General features: G+C 45.6%; 1 protein-coding gene across 1 annotated transcript; it reads left to right on the top strand.

The window, feature by feature from the left end:
* Positions 1 to 547: 547 nt before the first annotated feature.
* LOC104382752 (scavenger receptor cysteine-rich domain-containing protein DMBT1) lies at positions 548 to 14472 on the top strand. Its single transcript, XM_086616799.1, has 11 exons — positions 548 to 614; positions 3378 to 3689; positions 5246 to 6088; positions 6875 to 7190; positions 8206 to 8537; positions 9860 to 10276; positions 11619 to 11769; positions 12068 to 12279; positions 12517 to 12689; positions 13198 to 13586; positions 14187 to 14472. The coding sequence occupies exons 1-11, from the start codon at positions 548 to 550 to the stop codon at positions 14470 to 14472; spliced, it is 3498 nt and encodes a 1165-aa protein (XP_086472925.1).
* The last annotated feature ends 3855 nt before the right edge of the window (positions 14473 to 18327 follow it).

Genomic DNA, 18327 nt, shown 5'->3' with positions numbered 1-18327 from the left:
AGAGACTCTCCAACCACACTTGAACAGGGCTGCCAGGTCTTACGTTATATTTGAGTGTGCCAAACCTGTCAAAATTCATGGTGTCCCAGTGAGACTTGTTTCACTAGTTGGGATGAAAATATGAAGCTCTTTTATTATTTTACTGAAGGAAATCCATTTACGTTTCAAGATTGCCTTCCTTAGACCTGTCAAGGAATCTTCTCATAAAAGAAAAATACTGAGATTCATCAGCCAGAATTGAAAAGTGTCTGGTTAAGAGCTTATTTAGTTTGTACAGTGAGATGACTGTGAAACCTATAGTAGCATAAATATTTCTTTCCAGGCAGTGGAAAATGTTACTCTTGACATATTATCTTTCTGCAAAACCCAGGAAGTTACAAAATCTTGAATAACAAATCAAACATATTTTTGTTTCAGATCACAGGACTGTGTGGTGTTTTCTTTTTATCGTTTTTTTTTTTTAGAAAGAGAAACCTATCGAGCCACTCCCCTTCAGAAATAGAGACTATATATTCTGGCGGTCCTTTCTGCCAAAGCACTTGGTGAGATGGGTACCACTATGATTTTGACATGGCTACTCTTGCTAGGTCCAGCAGTTCTGGAGGCCAAATCAGGTAAAGCATTTGGACTTGTTCTAGGGTGCATAAAAGAAATTGTCAAGACTGTTTGGGATCCTCCCTGTGGATCCCGCGAATTGAAGTCACGTTTGTGCTGGTATTGTTTTGGGCAAAAGATTAAAGGGGAAATTGGGTGAAAGAGATAGCACAGTTTTGTTCTACTAAAGTTATGAACTAATCATCATAGTGAATTATAACAATGATTTAAACCATTTAGAGGAGTTCATTTTGCTGCCACAGGGTCATGCTTGTCTTCGTGCCTTGTATCATTGCGAGAATTGTGGCTGTAAGGATGTTATGAATGAGTCATTCTTCCAGTTCTAGAAATCTGATCTAAGAATTATAGAATAATTTATTTTTTTTTAAATATATATATTTATTCCTGAGTATATGCATGCATATATATACTTATAATATTTAATAAATAAATATATAAATTATATAAAATTATATAAAATTTATAATATTTATAATATTTAATATTGCTCATATTATTTGATTCTTCTTGATCTTACGTACAATTTAATGAAGTATAACAAGATGTTAGATTTCATAATCTAACACTGTGGATAAATGAGGGACATATAAAAATAACAAAAGACATGAAACACTTAGTTCAGCCTTTTTTTAGTCATTGCCTTTTTCTTTACATGCTTAGTTTCTATTTCCTGTGTGATGTAGGTGTCTTTGAGCTAAATAGTTCTATGTATGTCCTAGAATAATTGCCAATGATTTTTCTAATTGGCTTTTAAGCATCATTATGATAAATTATGTTGCCATCATCCACTCCATCCAGTTTTCCTCATCTGTCCTCTGCTTGCCTGGTGATAAGCTGTCTCACTCTTGCTGCTCCAGTTCTCTCTGCTCTTGGCTCCATTCTCCAGCCCCTGCCTCTGTCTCCTGGATCAGAGTAAGTGCTGTACTTGTATAATCACAGGCTTTTGTCTTTTTGACATCTTCAAAGTGTGAGGCAGGACGCAACCTATCTAATTACATGCCCAGCGGATGGTTATGCTCTCACAGTGATGACAGACCCTGAATGAAAGCAAATAAAACTGGTTTAGATCAGCTTTAATTTCCTAATCCTGCTCTGACGTTTTGCCAGGTTTGCTGTTTCGCTTCTCAAAAATCCCATGAGTATGGTTCAAAAATGTCCAAACAGATATTTGAAGAAACATATCAGACATAAGTCAAGGGTCGCTTGTGTAGCTTCTCCCTTTGAACTGGCAGTTCAGTGCATACAAATAGGGACAAATTTAGTTTGGACGCTGTCTTGACGGTCCTTCTAGCCCAACAAAAAAAGAATTAGAAGCAGTGAAGAAATGCTGAAGCTGTTAACTTCTCAGATTTGTTTTGCTTTGGATTACCTATTCAGTGCTTAATACCAAGCTAAATATGTATTTGGCAGAAACGCAAAGTATAACGAGTGCAGTGTGCATGTTTTCATTTCCAAAGTGTAAATACTGCAAATCCTAAGTTACAACCTTTATTTGCTCGCTTACACTTAGTGGTAAAGTCTTTAATAAACTTCTTCACCAAAAAATGGATCTCTAAAATCAGGATTTTTATACTGTTCCCTGCAGAATGTCTAAATTATGAACAAGCTAGCTCAAACTGGAGAGCATATGGGTTTTACCTCAATGAATACACTCTAACAGCAGTTATCAGATGGATACATGATAGGTTATTAAATATTTCTTTATTTCAAACTCTAATAACACTTTACTGGTATATAAGAAATAAAGCCACTGGATTCCTATTGAAATTTTTATAATCCTGTTGAGACCATTGTCCATTCTGTTGAACACTTAGTGGAATTCTTCCATTAAAATTACTCTTAAAAATACAAGATTTGGTTGTGATGTGTGGACTCTAGGTCATTAAAATCCTCCTAAAAATTGTAGAAGAAAAAGAGAAATTCTAGTTAAATGGCATGAACCAGGGAGAAAAACAAAGAACGACTCTTGTTTTCTCTGAAATTCTGTAGTTTTTCTGAAAGATTCATCTAGCCTAATTCTGTAGCAGCCGCACGAGCATAGGTTTAGGAAAAAGCCATGGTCTTGGCTATCCAAGCTGCATCTTGTTGAGTCCCTGGAGCCTCAGTGATCTGTTTGAGCCACCACTCTGCTTTCTCTGCTACACCCAGGTCAGCAGAGGCTTTGTACATCACGTAGGATTAGTGCTACTCATACGTGCTTCTAGACACAGCTTGAGGGCAGGAAAGCTGTGCTGCACATCCTAAATTCCAGCAGGATTCAATGTAAATTGCTACGTTTCCTTTTTCTTTAGCATAAAACGTTTTGACAACAATGAATAGAAGAAATACATAAATACGAAATATGTTCTTAAAACATGCCATTTTCTTCCTGTTAATAAAGTGAAAAAAAATTTAGTCCTGTTCTCTTAATACAGTTTACTCAGATTTCATTCAGATACTGAAATTCATTTTATCTCTTTTGCTTTCCTGTTATGCTTTTCTTATTACTAAAACATTTCCCTTTTTGCTGAAATAGTTCGTGCTTAGCCTGCTGTCTAAATTTTCTGTAGAAATCTCGCATAAAATGCATGCAGCTGATTTTGAGATTTGGGAGAGGAAGAAAAAAGGTGTCTGTCACCTCTGTCCTCACAAGCATTTAATATCGGGCTAGCCAAGCACCTGCGATGAACGATGGGGCAAGAGGACAGAATAGATGACTTCCTGAGGTCACTTCCAGCTTATTTGTCTGTCTGTGTTTGTGCTCAATTCCCTCTCTCCCAAAGTGGCCCGTCTCCGGCTGGTGAATGGAAGGCACAGATGTGAAGGTCGCGTTGAGGTCTACTACAGAGGACGGCTGGGGACAGTTTGTGATGATTTCTGGGACCTTGCTGATGCCCAGGTTGTGTGCAGGCAGCTGGGATGTGGCCAGGCCATTGCAGCTATGGGAAGCGCTTACTTTGGCCAAGGCTCGGGCGACATCCTACTGGACAATGTGAAGTGCAGGGGAGATGAGGTCTCCTTGTCGTATTGTAGTCACGCTGGATGGAGGAAACACAACTGTGCCCACTATGAAGATGCTGGTGTTGTCTGTTCAGGTGCTGTCACATTTTTCTTTTCTTAATACTTTTGCTATAAATTGCACCCAGTATACACATGTCAGCATGGGGGTATGCAGACGTTCTCCCCCTGAGGTAACATTTCATCCATTCAAGACATATGGTGGAATGTTATACCAGATACACCAGATATATATACATATACCTGTCTAATCTTTCTTTCTACTTTATTATGAAGAATTTCCTATCTGTGGAAGGGCACAGTCCCTCTGAAAAGACCAGTTCTCAGTAAGCGAAGTCTGATCCTCCAGCCACCCTGTCTTCTCACCCCACTGACCCTGCAGAGCCAGCATGGACTCATGTTTTTCTCACTAGGGTGGTATACAAACTGTGCTTGCTCACTCCATGCAAAGCAACTAAAAAAATCCAAGGATCAGACATACATTGCAATACGCAGAACTCTTATTCTATCTAATCACCCAGCAGTGACAAAGAGAATAAGGAAACAAATCAAAATTAGAGGCAAAGCTGTGTGGTAAGCGATGATCTGATCATCAGGGAGGAATGGGGCTAGGTGAAACTCATCTTCGTATCACAAGCCTTAATGCATTCCTTACGGGCAATAATAATGTCACAATCCAAATCACCACAACTGGCAACTCCCTTTGCATTTTTTTTTATTTTTCAAGTTTTCCATCAAGTTTGGGTCCATTAATATTCTTTTCCTTTACAAATATCCATCCATTTTGAGTACCTTGCCATTTTCTGATTTTGCTTTCCCCTTACTTTTTAAGAAAAGGTAGTTCGTTTGTATGTTACTTTCTCCTGTATCAACAACAGATCGTTATGAACTGAGACATGGCCAATGACAACAGGTTGTTCAGGTGTTTCATACATATTGCAGTTTTCCACATTTCCTCGGAGGAAGAGCATAGAGAGCTGAATTCATGCTAGAAGAAAATGTTAGCTGTATCAGAACTTGGAAGAAAACTACAAAACTTGCTCTGATACTTCTATTACCACAAGCATGCCATATTCAGTGTCTTTTTAGGTGCCATTTATTTCTTGCTTGCATTCGTAGCTCCAGTGCTACGACAAACTGGCCATGTTTAACAGGTAATCCATGCTGGCCTGATCCACTCCTGGCCTTGCGCCAAGCACCACCCCAAGACCACTGCCAGGCTGGTCCTGGGGATGACCTGCCTCTGCAGAAGGGCATCAGTGATGGTGGTAGGTCCAAGCCCTCCTGCTGCCAGCAATTCTACAGCTCCTGACTCCATGGCAGGAGCCTGTGGAGGACAGCCTCTGGCCACATCTAGGCTGTGGTGTCCTGTGGCTGGGAGCAGGTGCCACAACAGGTGCTTTTCCTGTTGTCACCATCTGGAAATAGCACTTTCAAGAACAATTTTCAATTGGCTGTTACCCACCTCCATGCTCTCTGTTGACCCCAGTCAACAAGATGGAGTATGCCATCAGAATAATTTGTCATGATTTCATTGCGTTCTTGAGCAACTGGACTTGTAGCTAACACACAGATGTACCCATTGCACAAGCACGGTCCTCATGTGGATGGTGTTTTTCTCCTGTATTCACAGGAGAGACCACTAGAGTGCCAACCTCCACAGTACCAACAGCCTCAACACTGGATACAACCTCCATAGTGGAGATGACCTCCACAGAGGAGACGACCTTCATAGAGGAGACTACCACCACAGCACCAATGACCACTCTAGAAGACCCAATCGTCACAGCGTCAATGTCCTCCACAGTGGAGACAAGCTCCCTAGTGGAGACAACCACCACAGCACCAATTACTTCCGTAGCAGAGACGTCCTTCCCTGCAGAGACGACTATCACAGGACCAACGACATCCATAGCAGTGACAACCTCTGTAGTGGAATCAACCACAGAGCCAACGACACCTGTACAAGAGACAAGCTCCCTAGTGGAGACAACCACCACAGCACCAATTACTTCCGTAGCAGAGACGTCCTTCCCTGCAGAGACGACTGCCACAGGACCAACGACATCCATAACAGTGACAACCTCTGTAGTGGAATCAACCACAGAGCCAACGACACCTGTACAAGAGACAAGCTCCCTAGTGGAGACAACCACCACAGCACCAATTACTTCTGTAGCAGAGACGTCCTTCCTAGCAGAGACGACTGCCACAGGACCAACGACATCCATAACAGTGACAACCTCTGTAGTGGAATCAACCACAGAGCCAACGACACCTGTATCAGAGACAACCTCCCTAGTGGAGACAACCACCACAGCACCAGTGACCTCCCCAGCAGAGGTGACTTCCATACCACTAGTGACCTTCCTAGCAGGGATGTCCTTCTTGGCAGAGGCAACTACCATGGCACCAACAACCCCCACGGCAGAGACGTCCTCACTAGTGGAGACGACCACAGAGAGCAGCACGCCAGGTAACCCTGTCCACTGTCACTCACTGATCTCTTTAATGCCTCTGATCTCTCTTCCCAGATCTGATTGCAATGGAGGGTCTCCCATCCATGGGCCACTCCAGTTAGGTCATTCCTAGCATCCAAGTCCACAGAGATGCAAGCAGAGCATGGAGAAGAGCTGGTAAACTGAGGGGCTGAGGCTTGGGTCTAGGACCTCTGTAGTCATTGCAGGTGAAGGAAAGTATTCAGGAAGGGTTTTGCTCTCACTGCAACTGTGGGGATTGAGACAGGGGATCATTCTGCCTTCAGCCCTCTGGTTCCTGCATGGGTAGTGCCATAGCTATTTCCTAGACATGCTCTGGGATTTGGGATGTGGCTGGAAAAGAGAACTGCTGCATCAAATGTTTTGTAATGCGAGTTAGACCTCAGTGGTCCTGTGGGTCCTGCCTAAGGAGGACACGGCTCTGTGAAATAGAAAAGTCATGATAGTCATTTCAATTGAATGAAAAACCTCTTGCATGACAAGAAATGCCATAGGACAGGGGCTCCTTGAAGACGGGCTAATTCAGGGTGCATGACATGCACTGACTGTGTTCAGAGCATTTTTCATAGACACCAAAAGTTCACTTGCATCCATAGCTACAGTGCCCATCATAAACAGTCCATATTCAACAGGTAATTCAAGCCCATCAGTCCCATCCCTGGCCTTGAAGCAACCATGCAGGCTCCCTGCTGTAGGGGTCCATCTGGGGACACAGGGTGCTGGACTGGAGGAACCCTAACCTGATGCCATGTGCCATGTCCCAGGTGCCAGCCTGCGGCTGTCCGGCGGGAGGAACGGCTGCGAGGGCCGCGTGGAGGTGTACAATGGCAACAGCTGGGGGACGGTGTGTGACGACTTGTGGGACCTGCGTGATGCCCAGGTGGTGTGCCAGCAGCTGGGCTGCGGCCAGCCCGTGGCCGCCCCGGGCAACGCACACTTCGGCGTCGGCTCTGGGACCATCTTCCTGGATGACGTGCAGTGCAGTGGGGACGAGCCCTCCCTCCAGATGTGCAGGCACAATGGCTGGGGTGTGCACAACTGCAGGCATGCGGAGGACGCCAGTGTCATCTGCGCAGGTGCGTGGGCAGCAGAGGCCACCAGCTCTCCCGCAGATCCCACCGGGTGGCTTTGGGCGCCCTCCTTTGGGAGCAGCCATGCTTCCCTCTCTTGGGGGAGTGACGAGGTTCCGGGGGCTTTTGCTGCCTGGTGCTGGAAGCATGTCTAGGGCAAAAAAGCTCTTTTGGCACACAGAGGGCACAGCAGGCTCTCCACACTTGCAGCTGTAGGTGCTCATTTCAGTGGCAAAGAGTAGGATTGTGGGATCACAGCATGGGGAAGATGGGGCAGCACTGGCAACATGTCAGGCTGGTGTCTGGATGGGGAATGGTAGGGGGGAGCTCCACTGCGTTGCCACGGCCATTGCCAAGAGCCTGCTGCATTCACTTGCCCTTTCATTCAACCCATCTTATAGAATCTTTGAATCACAGAAAGCGTTAGATTGGAAGGGACCTTAAAGATCATCTAGTTCCAACCCTCCTGCCATGGACAGGGACACCTTCCACTAGACCAAGTTGCTCAAAGCCTCATCTTCTTCTTTGCAGCCGCACATCTAACACATCCAACCCCTCCTGCTGAATGGCTGTACACAACAGGTAACTCATGCCCACCCAGCTTGTTCCCAGCCTTGCAACAAGCCCCATCCTGGCAGGAGAGGAGAGAAGAGCAGAGGGGATGTGCTGGCCTGAGCTTGCCCAGTGCAGGACTGTGGCTCCCCTCTGTCCATGACATCACCAAGATGCATGAGTGGTCCTCCTCAGGAGATGGGCCACAGTAAGGTGTACAAAAGGTTTTTCTGCAAATGCCCCAGTGCCCCAACAAGTCCCAAGGACTCTGAGGAAGCTCCCTTGGGCCCCCCAGCAGGTCCCTGGGCAGGGCAAATCTGCCTTCAGCACACCCAGGGACTTTGCTCAGTCACCGCCCACCCCTGGTCCCTTCAGGTCTGCACCAACCCAGCTCATGGTCACTGTGGCCAAATCTCCAAAAGAGACAGGGAAGTGGGAGCAGGAGGTGCTGGACTGGAAGGACCCTAACCCAGTGCCACATGCCATGTCCCAGGTGCCAGCCTGCGGCTGTCCGGCGGGAGGAACGGCTGCGAGGGCCGCGTGGAGGTGTACAATGGCAACAGCTGGGGGACGGTGTGTGACGACTTGTGGGACCTGCGTGATGCCCAGGTGGTGTGCCAGCAGCTGGGCTGCGGCCAGCCCGTGGCCGCCCCGGGCAACGCACACTTCGGCGTTGGCTCTGGGACCATCTTCCTGGATGACGTGCAGTGCAGTGGGGACGAGCCCTCCCTCCAGATGTGCAGGCACAATGGCTGGGGTGCACACAACTGCAGGCACATAGAGGACGCCAGTGTCATCTGCGCAGGTGTGTGGGCAGCAGAGGCCACCAGCTCTCCCGCAGATCCCACCGGGTGGCTTTGGGCGCCCTCCTTTGGGAGCAGCCATGCTTCCCTCTCTTGGGGGAGTGACGAGGTTCCGGGGGCTTTTGCTGCCTGGTGCTGGAAGCATGTCTAGGGCAAAAAAGCTCTTTTGGTACACAGAGGGCACAGCAGGCTCTCCACACTTGCAGCTGTAGGTGCTCATTTCAGTGGCAGAGAGTAGGATTGTGGGATCACAGCATGGGGAAGATGGGGCAGCACTGGCAACATGTCAGGCTGGTGTCTGGATGGGGGATGGTAGGGGAGAGCTTCACTGCCATTGCCATGGCCATTACCAAGAGCCTGCTGCATTAGCTGCCCTTTCATTCAACCCATCTTATAGAATCATAGAATGATTTGGGTTGGAAGGGACCTTAAAGATCATCTAGTTCCAACCCTCCTGCCATGGACAGGTTCACCTTCCACTGGACCAAGTTTCTCAAAGCCTCATCTTCTTCCTTGCAGCTGCACATCTAACACATCCAACCCCTCCTGCTGAATGGCTGTACACAACAGGTAACTCATGCCCACCCAGCTTGTTCCCAGCCTTGCAGCGAGCCCATATCCTGGCATGAGAGGAGAGGAGAGGGGACATGCTGACCTGAGCCTGCCCAGTGCAGTGCTGCTGCTCTCTTCTGCCCGCAACAACATGTCATGTGTTTTGGGGGCTGCTACCAGGGAGGAGCTAAGTCACTGTAGAAAGGTGGCTGCAGTGGTGACTGCAGCCCTGCCCTGCCAGCCACCCCACGACCCCCAGCTGTGGGGCAGCAGGTGCCATGTGGATGAGAGTAAGCCATTCCCTCAATCCCATATGCCTTATGGGGCAGCCCAGGAAACAGGCTGCTGCTCTGATGCCAGGACATGGTGGTGGCTTTGCAATCATCAAGCCAAGATGGCCAGTACCCTTGCAGGCACCCTGTCAGGTCCCATGAACTCAAACATCTCCAGGGTGCATGAGTGGTCCTCCTCAGGGGATGGGCCACAGCTAAGGCGTGCAAAGGATTTTTCTGCAAATGCCTCAGTAGCCCAGCCAGCCCCGAGAACCCCCAGGCATCTCCCATGGGCCTCCCAGCAGATCTGTGCTCATTGTGCATCTGCCTTCTGCACACCCAGGGACTTTGCGCCGTCACTATCCACCCCTGGTCCCTTCAGGTCTGCACTGACCCAGCTCATGGTCACTGTGGCCAAAACTCCAAAAGAAACGGGGAGGTGGGAGCATCAGGTGCTGGACTGGAAGGACCCTAACCCAGTGCCACATGCCATGTCCCAGGTGCCAGCCTGCGGCTGTCCGGCGGGAGGAACGGCTGCGAGGGCCGCGTGGAGGTGTACAATGGCAACAGCTGGGGGACGGTGTGTGACGACTTGTGGGACCTGCGTGATGCCCAGGTGGTGTGCCAGCAGCTGGGCTGCGGCCAGCCCGTGGCCGCCCCGGGCAACGCACACTTCGGCGTTGGCTCTGGGACCATCTTCCTGGATGACGTGCAGTGCAGTGGGGACGAGCCCTCCCTCCAGATGTGCAGGCACAATGGCTGGGGTGTGCACAACTGCAGGCACATAGAGGACGCCAGTGTCATCTGCGCAGGTGCGTGGGTAGCAGAGGCCACCAGCTCTACAGTGGAGTTCTTGGTCTCCTGTGTCCCCATCCCGTTTTCGTCACGATCGCCGTCGTGGTACCCTATACCCCAAGGTGGGGCCGTGTCTGTGCCTCTACTGAACAAGACATCTCACTTGTGGCTCTTCTTCTTCCACACTTACAGCTGCTCTGGCCACCCCGACACCTCCATCAGGTAATGCTCTTTTGTGGCACCTCTCCTCTGTCTTATTCGTGGGCTATCTCCCTGTTGGGCTTTCTTTAATTTAGTTTTCACTTCTATGGCAATAACACTTTAAATTTGCATGATAATTCCTAGCCAGGCTGTGATATCCCCTTGCATTTCAGTGATGCCTATTTTGCAGTCATGCTGGTTGGCTGTGGCCAAGTCTTTTCCTCACTGGCTCTTCAGCAGGCTCAAAGCTTGGGAAGTGTTGTCTAAATCTCTAACTTCTGACCACGTACCTCAGCACTGGCAGGGTGGTGTTCAAGTACTTCAATGTGTAATTTTCAGGTCTTCTGCGTACTAGAGCTGTTACGGTCTTCAGCCCCCTGGTTTTGCCGCAGAAAGCAAATTTTAGATTTGGAGCTCAACCATTCACCATAGAAAATAGTATGAAAGTGAAGGTGCCCGAGAGCCTGTCCAGTCTGACCAGAGGAAGAGGCAGTGCCTCAGTACAGCTGATGCTCCCAACCTTGGAATAGCCCAAGAATCCCAAAATCCTGAGGCGGGGAGGAGCGTGGTGCACTGCCAGGTGTCCCTGTGCAGGCATATACAATGGGGGGTTGTTTCCTTTCGGTGTCACATCTTATAGGAATTAAGTTCAGAGCTTGTGCTTTCCTTCCTATAAGGAAACTTTTAGGATTATCTGTGTGTTTAACATAAGAATTAAATGTCGTTCATGCTGGCAGGAACATGAAAGCTTTTTGCAGGTCTGCTTAGAGGAGAAATGAGATATATTTAAGACTTGGCCCAGCAGCCTGGAGTGCTTATTTCAGTCTAAGACCATAAAAGTACAAAGTTTCCTAAAAGACTTGCAACTTATTTATCCTCCAAAGTCCTTAGGGGAATAAAGAGAAGCAGCAGAGGATAGGAATGCTGTTTGTTCAGGACGGTACTTCCATTTTGACTGTCATGACACCTCCCAGCATCAGACCTCAAGTGCAGAGAGACCAGAGCAGAAAGCATCAAGGTGTTACCAGCCCAGCCTGAAGAGGGTGGTCTGACACCATGGAAGTGACAGAGGATCCCAAATCCAACAAGGAAGCAAACCTAAAGCAAAAACCAAATATTTGTTTCGATTTGGCTCATGCGGAACATCACCTGCAGTCAGTGGGAGACCTGTTTTTCAGCACCTGCAGATGAGACACGTACAGCTCAAGCACCAATTTTGTAGAGATTACTGTAAGTAAATTCTTTTTCCATTTCTTTCTGCAGCAACTTATTTTTGTGGTGGCTCACTCTCAAATTCCTCTGGGGTGCTGCAGAGTCCCTTCTACCCTGGAAGTTATCCAAACAACGCTGACTGCGTGTGGGAAATACAAGTAGAGAACAATTTCCGCGTTATGCTCACATTTAGAGACATTGCGTAAGTAAAGCTTTGATTTCCCGGGCAAACAACAAACTCAAAACCTACTTGAGAAGTTTGAAAACTTATTTGAAACAAGCAACCTTCTCAATTTTAAAGACATCCAGCAGTTGGAAGACCAGAATAAAATCTGAATTACTGTAGTATTTTCTGCTCACGATTTTCTGCTCCAGCTACGTACAAAATGAATAAAACCTCTGCCGTGAAAACTTGAAGTACTGAAAGATTTTATCACTTTAGGCAGTTAAATCAGAGTTTCTGAAATGTATTTGACAAAGTGCTGACATTTGTTCGCCAGGATGCAAAGCGGCAGATGCCAGCATGACTATGTCGAAGTCTATGACGGGCCTCCACACTCTTCCCTGCTTCTTGGGAGACTTTGTTCTGGTTCCTTTCCCACGTACGTATCCTCTTCAAACATGATGACCGTCCGCTTTCGCAGCGATTCTAGAGACGCTTTCCGAGGATTTCAGGCTCACTACTCCTCCATTCCAGCAGATCACAACACTAGTAAGTTCCCGGTCGGAGTTTTTCAACAGACAAGCCTGTTTATTGCTTTTGTTTGCAAAATAAATATTTGTGTGTATTTGAAGATGTTAGGGAGAAATGATGTGGATGAAATATGACAGGTCGGTGCGTGAACTGCCTACCTTCTAAATGAAGAAAAAATACGGCACTTGGTTCAGTTACAACCTTTAAACATTAAAAAAATTCCTAAAGTCACTAATATGTATCTTCTTCTGCCAGCCCTTCTGTGCTTGCCAGACTACATGCGAGCGGTGGTTAGCAGAGACTATCTCCAGTCTCAAGGCTACTCGGCACCGATGGTCACCCTGAACGACGGTCGCTGTGAACCAACAGTCACATCACACCAGGTTATATTCAACATTCCCTACGACGGCTGTGGGACGATACGAGAGGTACGCTTCCCGTTGTGAGCACTGAATTACAGGACCTGCTTTGAAAAAAGTCATGGAAGGGCCGTTGTGGTCCACAGTGCTAAGTGAACCAAAGAGACCCGGAGGTTTTTAGCTTTCCATGCCTCTGGGAATCATCATGCTTAATAGAAATGAGCTTCCAAGGAGGAAGGCATGGGAGGAAGCCACATGAACCTCCTGTGATTTAAAGTAGACGTAGTGTTTAAGTGTCATGGAGACCTGGGAGGAATGGGCATGACTCAATTGTTATGTGCTGATGTTCAATAAGTTGGGTCTGCCCTGGTTTTAAAAAAGAGTTTTTCTCCACTGATTTCTGTTTAATTACACACTTCAGCAAGTTTATTTACAATGTGTGAGCAGGAAAGACCAACATCAAGCTTTTTGGTTGAGAGTTTAAGATGAATCTACATTTCTAAATTGCATATTACTCTATCAAATCTTAGAATACGACAAAAATGCAATTCCTCACTTTAAATTACGTGTTAAACAGGAGAACAATGATACAATCAACTATTCCAACACGATCAAAGTTACATCTTCTGGGCACATAATCAGGAGGAAAAAGAATATTAATTTACACGTCAGCTGCAAAATGCTACAGAACACATGGATGCAAATCATGTATGTGGCTGAAGATACTATAGATGTGAATGAAAATCAGTTTGGAAGATATGACGTGAACATCACTTTTTATGATTCCTCATCATTCTTGCGGCAAGTGCAAGAATCTCCATACTACATTGACTTGAACCAAAATTTGTACCTTCAAGCTTATCTTCACAGTTCTGACCCAAATCTGATCGTGTTTGTTGACACATGTGTGGCATCACCTGATCCTCGTGATTTCAACACTCTGGCCTATGATATAATCAAGGATGGGTAAGAGCTTTTTCAAGTCATTAGAAGCATAGCTGTAATACCCTTTCTGCGTTTGTTTAAAGAATAAAGCCAATGCGAATTGGTTCAGATCTCATTATCAACAGACTGTTAGAAGGGGTCTTTGATTTTTTTAATTTTTACAGTATGAGCCTGGAAATAAGAAATGACATTCAAACCTTACTAGCACTTCATTTCTCTTACTTCATCCTTGACCTACACGCAAAACTCTAAGTAGTGGGAGTGAGGTAGATGAGATAGTGAAAACTGGCAGCAGGAATCTATGGTCCTAAGTGTTAAATATTTTAGTAAAACTAGGTCAAGCATTAGATCCATTTTTTAATGCCTCGTACAGCACCGACATTAATGAGTCTGTTTTCCCCTCTTCACTACTTACAGTCTCCTTCTATTGGAAAAAAAAAAAAGAGTAGTCAATGTTCTAACTGCTTCACAGGACTTCATTATACCATAAATTTGCGTTTTTATCCTTTTGTGTTCTTCACACCTGCTATGATATAAATTTGTTTTAACCTATTGTACTTTTGCAGGAATGTACGTGTGTGACTCCACGAACACTAACTCTCTCTTTCGGTTTCTCTCTAGATGCGTTAGAGATTCTTCCTACGTCACTTACAACTCCCCCTACAGCCACTTCGCCCGGTTCAAGTTTAATGCCTTTGAGTTCATCAGCCACCACGCGTCGGTGTACCTGCGGTGCGAGCTGGTGGTGTGCAGGCTCCACGACTATTCCTCCCGCTGCTACCGGGGCTGTGCCAGCAGGTCCAAGAGAGACACGAGTTCTGCCGAGGAAAAAGCGAGCGTGGTGGTCGGACCGCTTCAGCTTCGACAAGGAGGTGCTCAGAGTAGGAATACTGGTAAAGTCGTATAAATATCTCTCGTATTTACTCTGAAACTGCCTAAGGATTCATGAAAAGCCAAAGCTCTGCCTTTCTGACGCCTGTCGCTGAAATCTGCTTTTGCTAACTTCATTATAAAAAGGAAGGGATTGTTTGGCTCATCTAAATGTCTCTTCTTCTTTCAACAGCTTGCAAACCTCCTGTTTTTACCTGCATGTGTAAAAGCTCTAACTTCTTTGGCTGTCCCAAAGGAATTAGTGTAACCCGTCTTAGTGCTGTAACTCCATTGAACTAATTAGCTCCCATCTGATTGTGTAAATGATGGCCAGCTGGGAGTAAATTCTCAGCCTTCCTGAGAAACATTCAGTTCCTTCAGTTGTCTTCTACTCATGCAGTTTGCTTAGTTAAGTTGCCATCCCGGCTAACATAAAGCCTGTTCAAATAATTTAAAGCAATGAAACTGTAAGAAGTTGGGTTATTTCTGACTCTCATCTAGGAACCATCCCTTTTAATGCATCAGCCCTTTGTGCCGTGATCTTTAATACATCAAGATCAAACCCCCTCTGCCTTCGCTCGCAGGGCTGGACTCTTCTGCACCCCCTCCCCAGGCGGTTCCCACTGCTGCTGACAACCCCCTCGCTCCGCTCGTTGCTGCCGTTGCCATCCTGGCAGTTGTCGTTTTCGTTCTTGCTGGTTTTCTCGCAAGACCTGCACTGAAGAAACCGCTCTCGCGTGGGATAATGTGAGATGGAAGGTCAGCAACATCTGCTAAAGGATTACGGGGCAAACGTCACTGATGACAGTCACGTATTTGCCATTTGTAAGAAGCTGTGATGTCTTTATCTCCAATGAATCCTAGCCTGTTACAATGTTTTAAAATAACTTCGTAATCCTAACATCTATTAAATGATTAAGAAATAAATTCAACATTCATCTCACAAGTTGTTTGGTACAATCATTTTATCATTTTTCTCCTCTTTAATTCTCACATCCTTCTAAGACCGTTGATCTAATGCCTTTCATGAGCTGGAGAGAAAACACAAACAAGGTACCAATAAATATTTCAAGGTTTATTAAAGGGAGGAAGATTTAATTTGGGGAGAAGTAATAGGTCATGTCTGGAAAGGAAATGTGAAAATTGATCTTACCATGGCATTTGGAATTGTGGTTGTACAATATTCTACTGATTTTGAGCATGCTTTTAATGCTAAATTTCTCAATGAAACAATAATAGAGCTGAGCTGATCTAAACAATGCAGAGATCTCCAAGCTAGAGTAATCGGTTATGTGAGTAGTATAATTTAAAATGAAAGGAAGGAATGTTTACAAAGGAGTAATTCTAGTTTGCCTTTCAAATTAATGTCTCTGTGATTAAAATACAAACAAATGTTTTACTGTGTTGAAGAGTGTGGTCTGTCGGATTAAAAATTCACCAAGTGATGGACTGAGCCCCTGCTGCTGAAATACTACATGGGGAATTTCTAAATATCTTAATGTGGGAATTTAAGGAAGGCTTTAAAAGGAATGAGCTCATTCTTTTTCTTTCTGCACATGCAAATTTACAGAAAATATCTGTCCCTGGAAAGCCAAATTGCTGACTCTTGATTTAGAAATCCTTTTTCTTTTGCTTTCTATTACTTTCTCCTGCTTGTCACAAACAAGAGCAAAACAACCCGCATTGTTCAGGGGACTTCTAAGGACCTGTCCATCCACATTTCCCCATCCCTGTGTTCCCTCCAAAGCAGATGGCTGACTGAGTCCCTGAGCATCCTCTCCTATCCAAGCAGGGCCCACATCTGCTGCTCTTCCAACAGTGCCCCCAAAGGTGAGGACTTCAGGAGCTTCTTCTGCATGCCAGTGGGGATTAACTGTCCTCTACAGCCAGCGCGTTTCTCCTTGTTAGTGGAAAGAAAGCTTTCCCTCCAGTATTCAACTTTCTGTCCATCGGTTGTCTTTTGAAATGCTTCTACATACTGCTGCGAAGAGGTGTGGGGTATCTCTGTCTTGTACAACTGTTGGGCACATCTCTGCGTGTGTGACTACAGCAAGGCATTTTACTGGAGTTAAACTGCAAAAAGGGTAGGTAAAAAAAATAGTAAAAATCTATCAGCAAAGTTAAAACAAGAGTCCAAACCTCACAGACTCCTTGGTTTCTCAGTGATGATAGATATATTTGTAAAGCTGAGAAGCAACAGAGCAGAGAAATCATGCCCTGAGAAGTCTAGAAAAAGTTCCCCAAACGTTTTACTGTTGCACTTTTCTCTCCTCCCATTTCTGTTGCCTCCTCGTGACACCCATCTCCTGCTCCTGAGATCCTTGCTATAGCGCTCGTCTCTTTCTTGCTCCACGTTGTGGCACTTGTCCCCATGAACACCACAGCCAGTTTCCCACACAGCCACTATGTCCCTGCTGCTGCCTCCATCCTCCGCGCCAGCCACCCCGTCCCACCTCCTCCTGGGCCACAGCACTTCTGCTCACCCAGAGCATCAAAACCACGTTAGCTGGAGCTTCCTTCTGCACCCTCAGCACCACCATCTCAGCCCAACATCTTCCCAACAGACATTTCCCTAACTTGCCTAGGTAATCACTTCTCATGCTTAATGAGACTCATTAAAGAAATTAGCATCACTGTCAAAAAGGCTTTTCACAATGTCTATCCTCAATTTTCACTGTTGCTGGTCAAGCACATTAGTCCTTGCCCTTTCCCTCCTGGCTATGGAGAGTCATTTTCTCCTCTTTCTCTTTAGATGCATTTTACCTCATTGAAGATTCATGTTTTTTCCATTAAGTTTTCACTTTTCTAGATTAAATAAATCCAAATTCAAAAGATACTGAGCTCTTAAAGGTGTTTTATTTGCAATGTTTAAGGCTGAATCACACAACCTGATCTAAAGGCTTGTCAAATCAATTGGAAGCCTTCCAAAACCATAAATCTCATCCAAGAGATTGACTCTCAGGCAGGAGACGTTTCAAGTCTCACCAAGATGTCTTTTAAATGTTGAAAGATACTTCATATCTGCTTTCCAGAAGCAAGAGTTTTGTTCAGTTTTTAAGATTTTTGGTTGCTGATCACAACAAAATTATTTAATTTCTACTTTTTCCCATGGTTTTATCTTTGTGGTTGTGAGGAGTTTGGCTTCTCAGGACTTCCCCAGCCTTTCAGAGTGTGTTGCATGCATTCATAAATGAAGCTGAAATACGCTGGGAATGTAAACGGCTAAATCCCACACAAACATTTACCTTTGGTGCATGAAAACATGAAAAGCAAGATCTGGGATTTTTGCCTTTCATGCCCTAGTTGAAAATACAGAGAATTAAAGCCAAAATGTGAAAACTAAAATTGCTTATTTGGCCTTTTGTTTTGATTGGGGTTTTTTTGTTTATCCATTTTGTGTGGGATCAGTGTTATTCCAACCACATAGTGAAGCCTGGTGCCTGCAAACACAAAGATGTCAAGAACCAGGAGCCCGTGGAGGCCACTTCCTTGGCTCTTTTTAAGTGAGCTTTCTGGAGGCTGCAGTTAGGCTCGTTGTTATCACCTCCTCCACCCTCAGAGCATCATCACTTTGCAGGTTTTTGCTTGGAACAACTCTCTGACTTTGGTATTGGATTATTTAATTTCTTCCTAGTGTGTCTGCTGCTACTCAACCGTGCAATATGTACTTGTTCACTCAGCAGTAGGTACTCAATCAACAATCTCAGCACCAAATAAACACGTTGTTTGCAGCATCATGCTAAAACCTCTTACAAGTGTCAATCTATGTAGTGTGAGCTGTGTCGGGACAGGATAATGACTGAATTACACCACGTATATCCAGACCATATAGCTGCAAGTGTTCATAACCCTGACAAAACTGCACATTTCAGAACATCGCTCCTGAAGTGAC

Source organism: Tauraco erythrolophus, chromosome 9, assembly GCF_009769465.1.
Source record: "Tauraco erythrolophus isolate bTauEry1 chromosome 9, bTauEry1.pri, whole genome shotgun sequence".
In the NCBI taxonomy this organism is placed as follows: Eukaryota; Metazoa; Chordata; class Aves; order Musophagiformes; family Musophagidae; genus Tauraco; species Tauraco erythrolophus.
The sequence above is the reverse complement of the archived record's forward strand: the minus strand, read 5'-3'. Positions and strand labels throughout refer to the sequence as shown.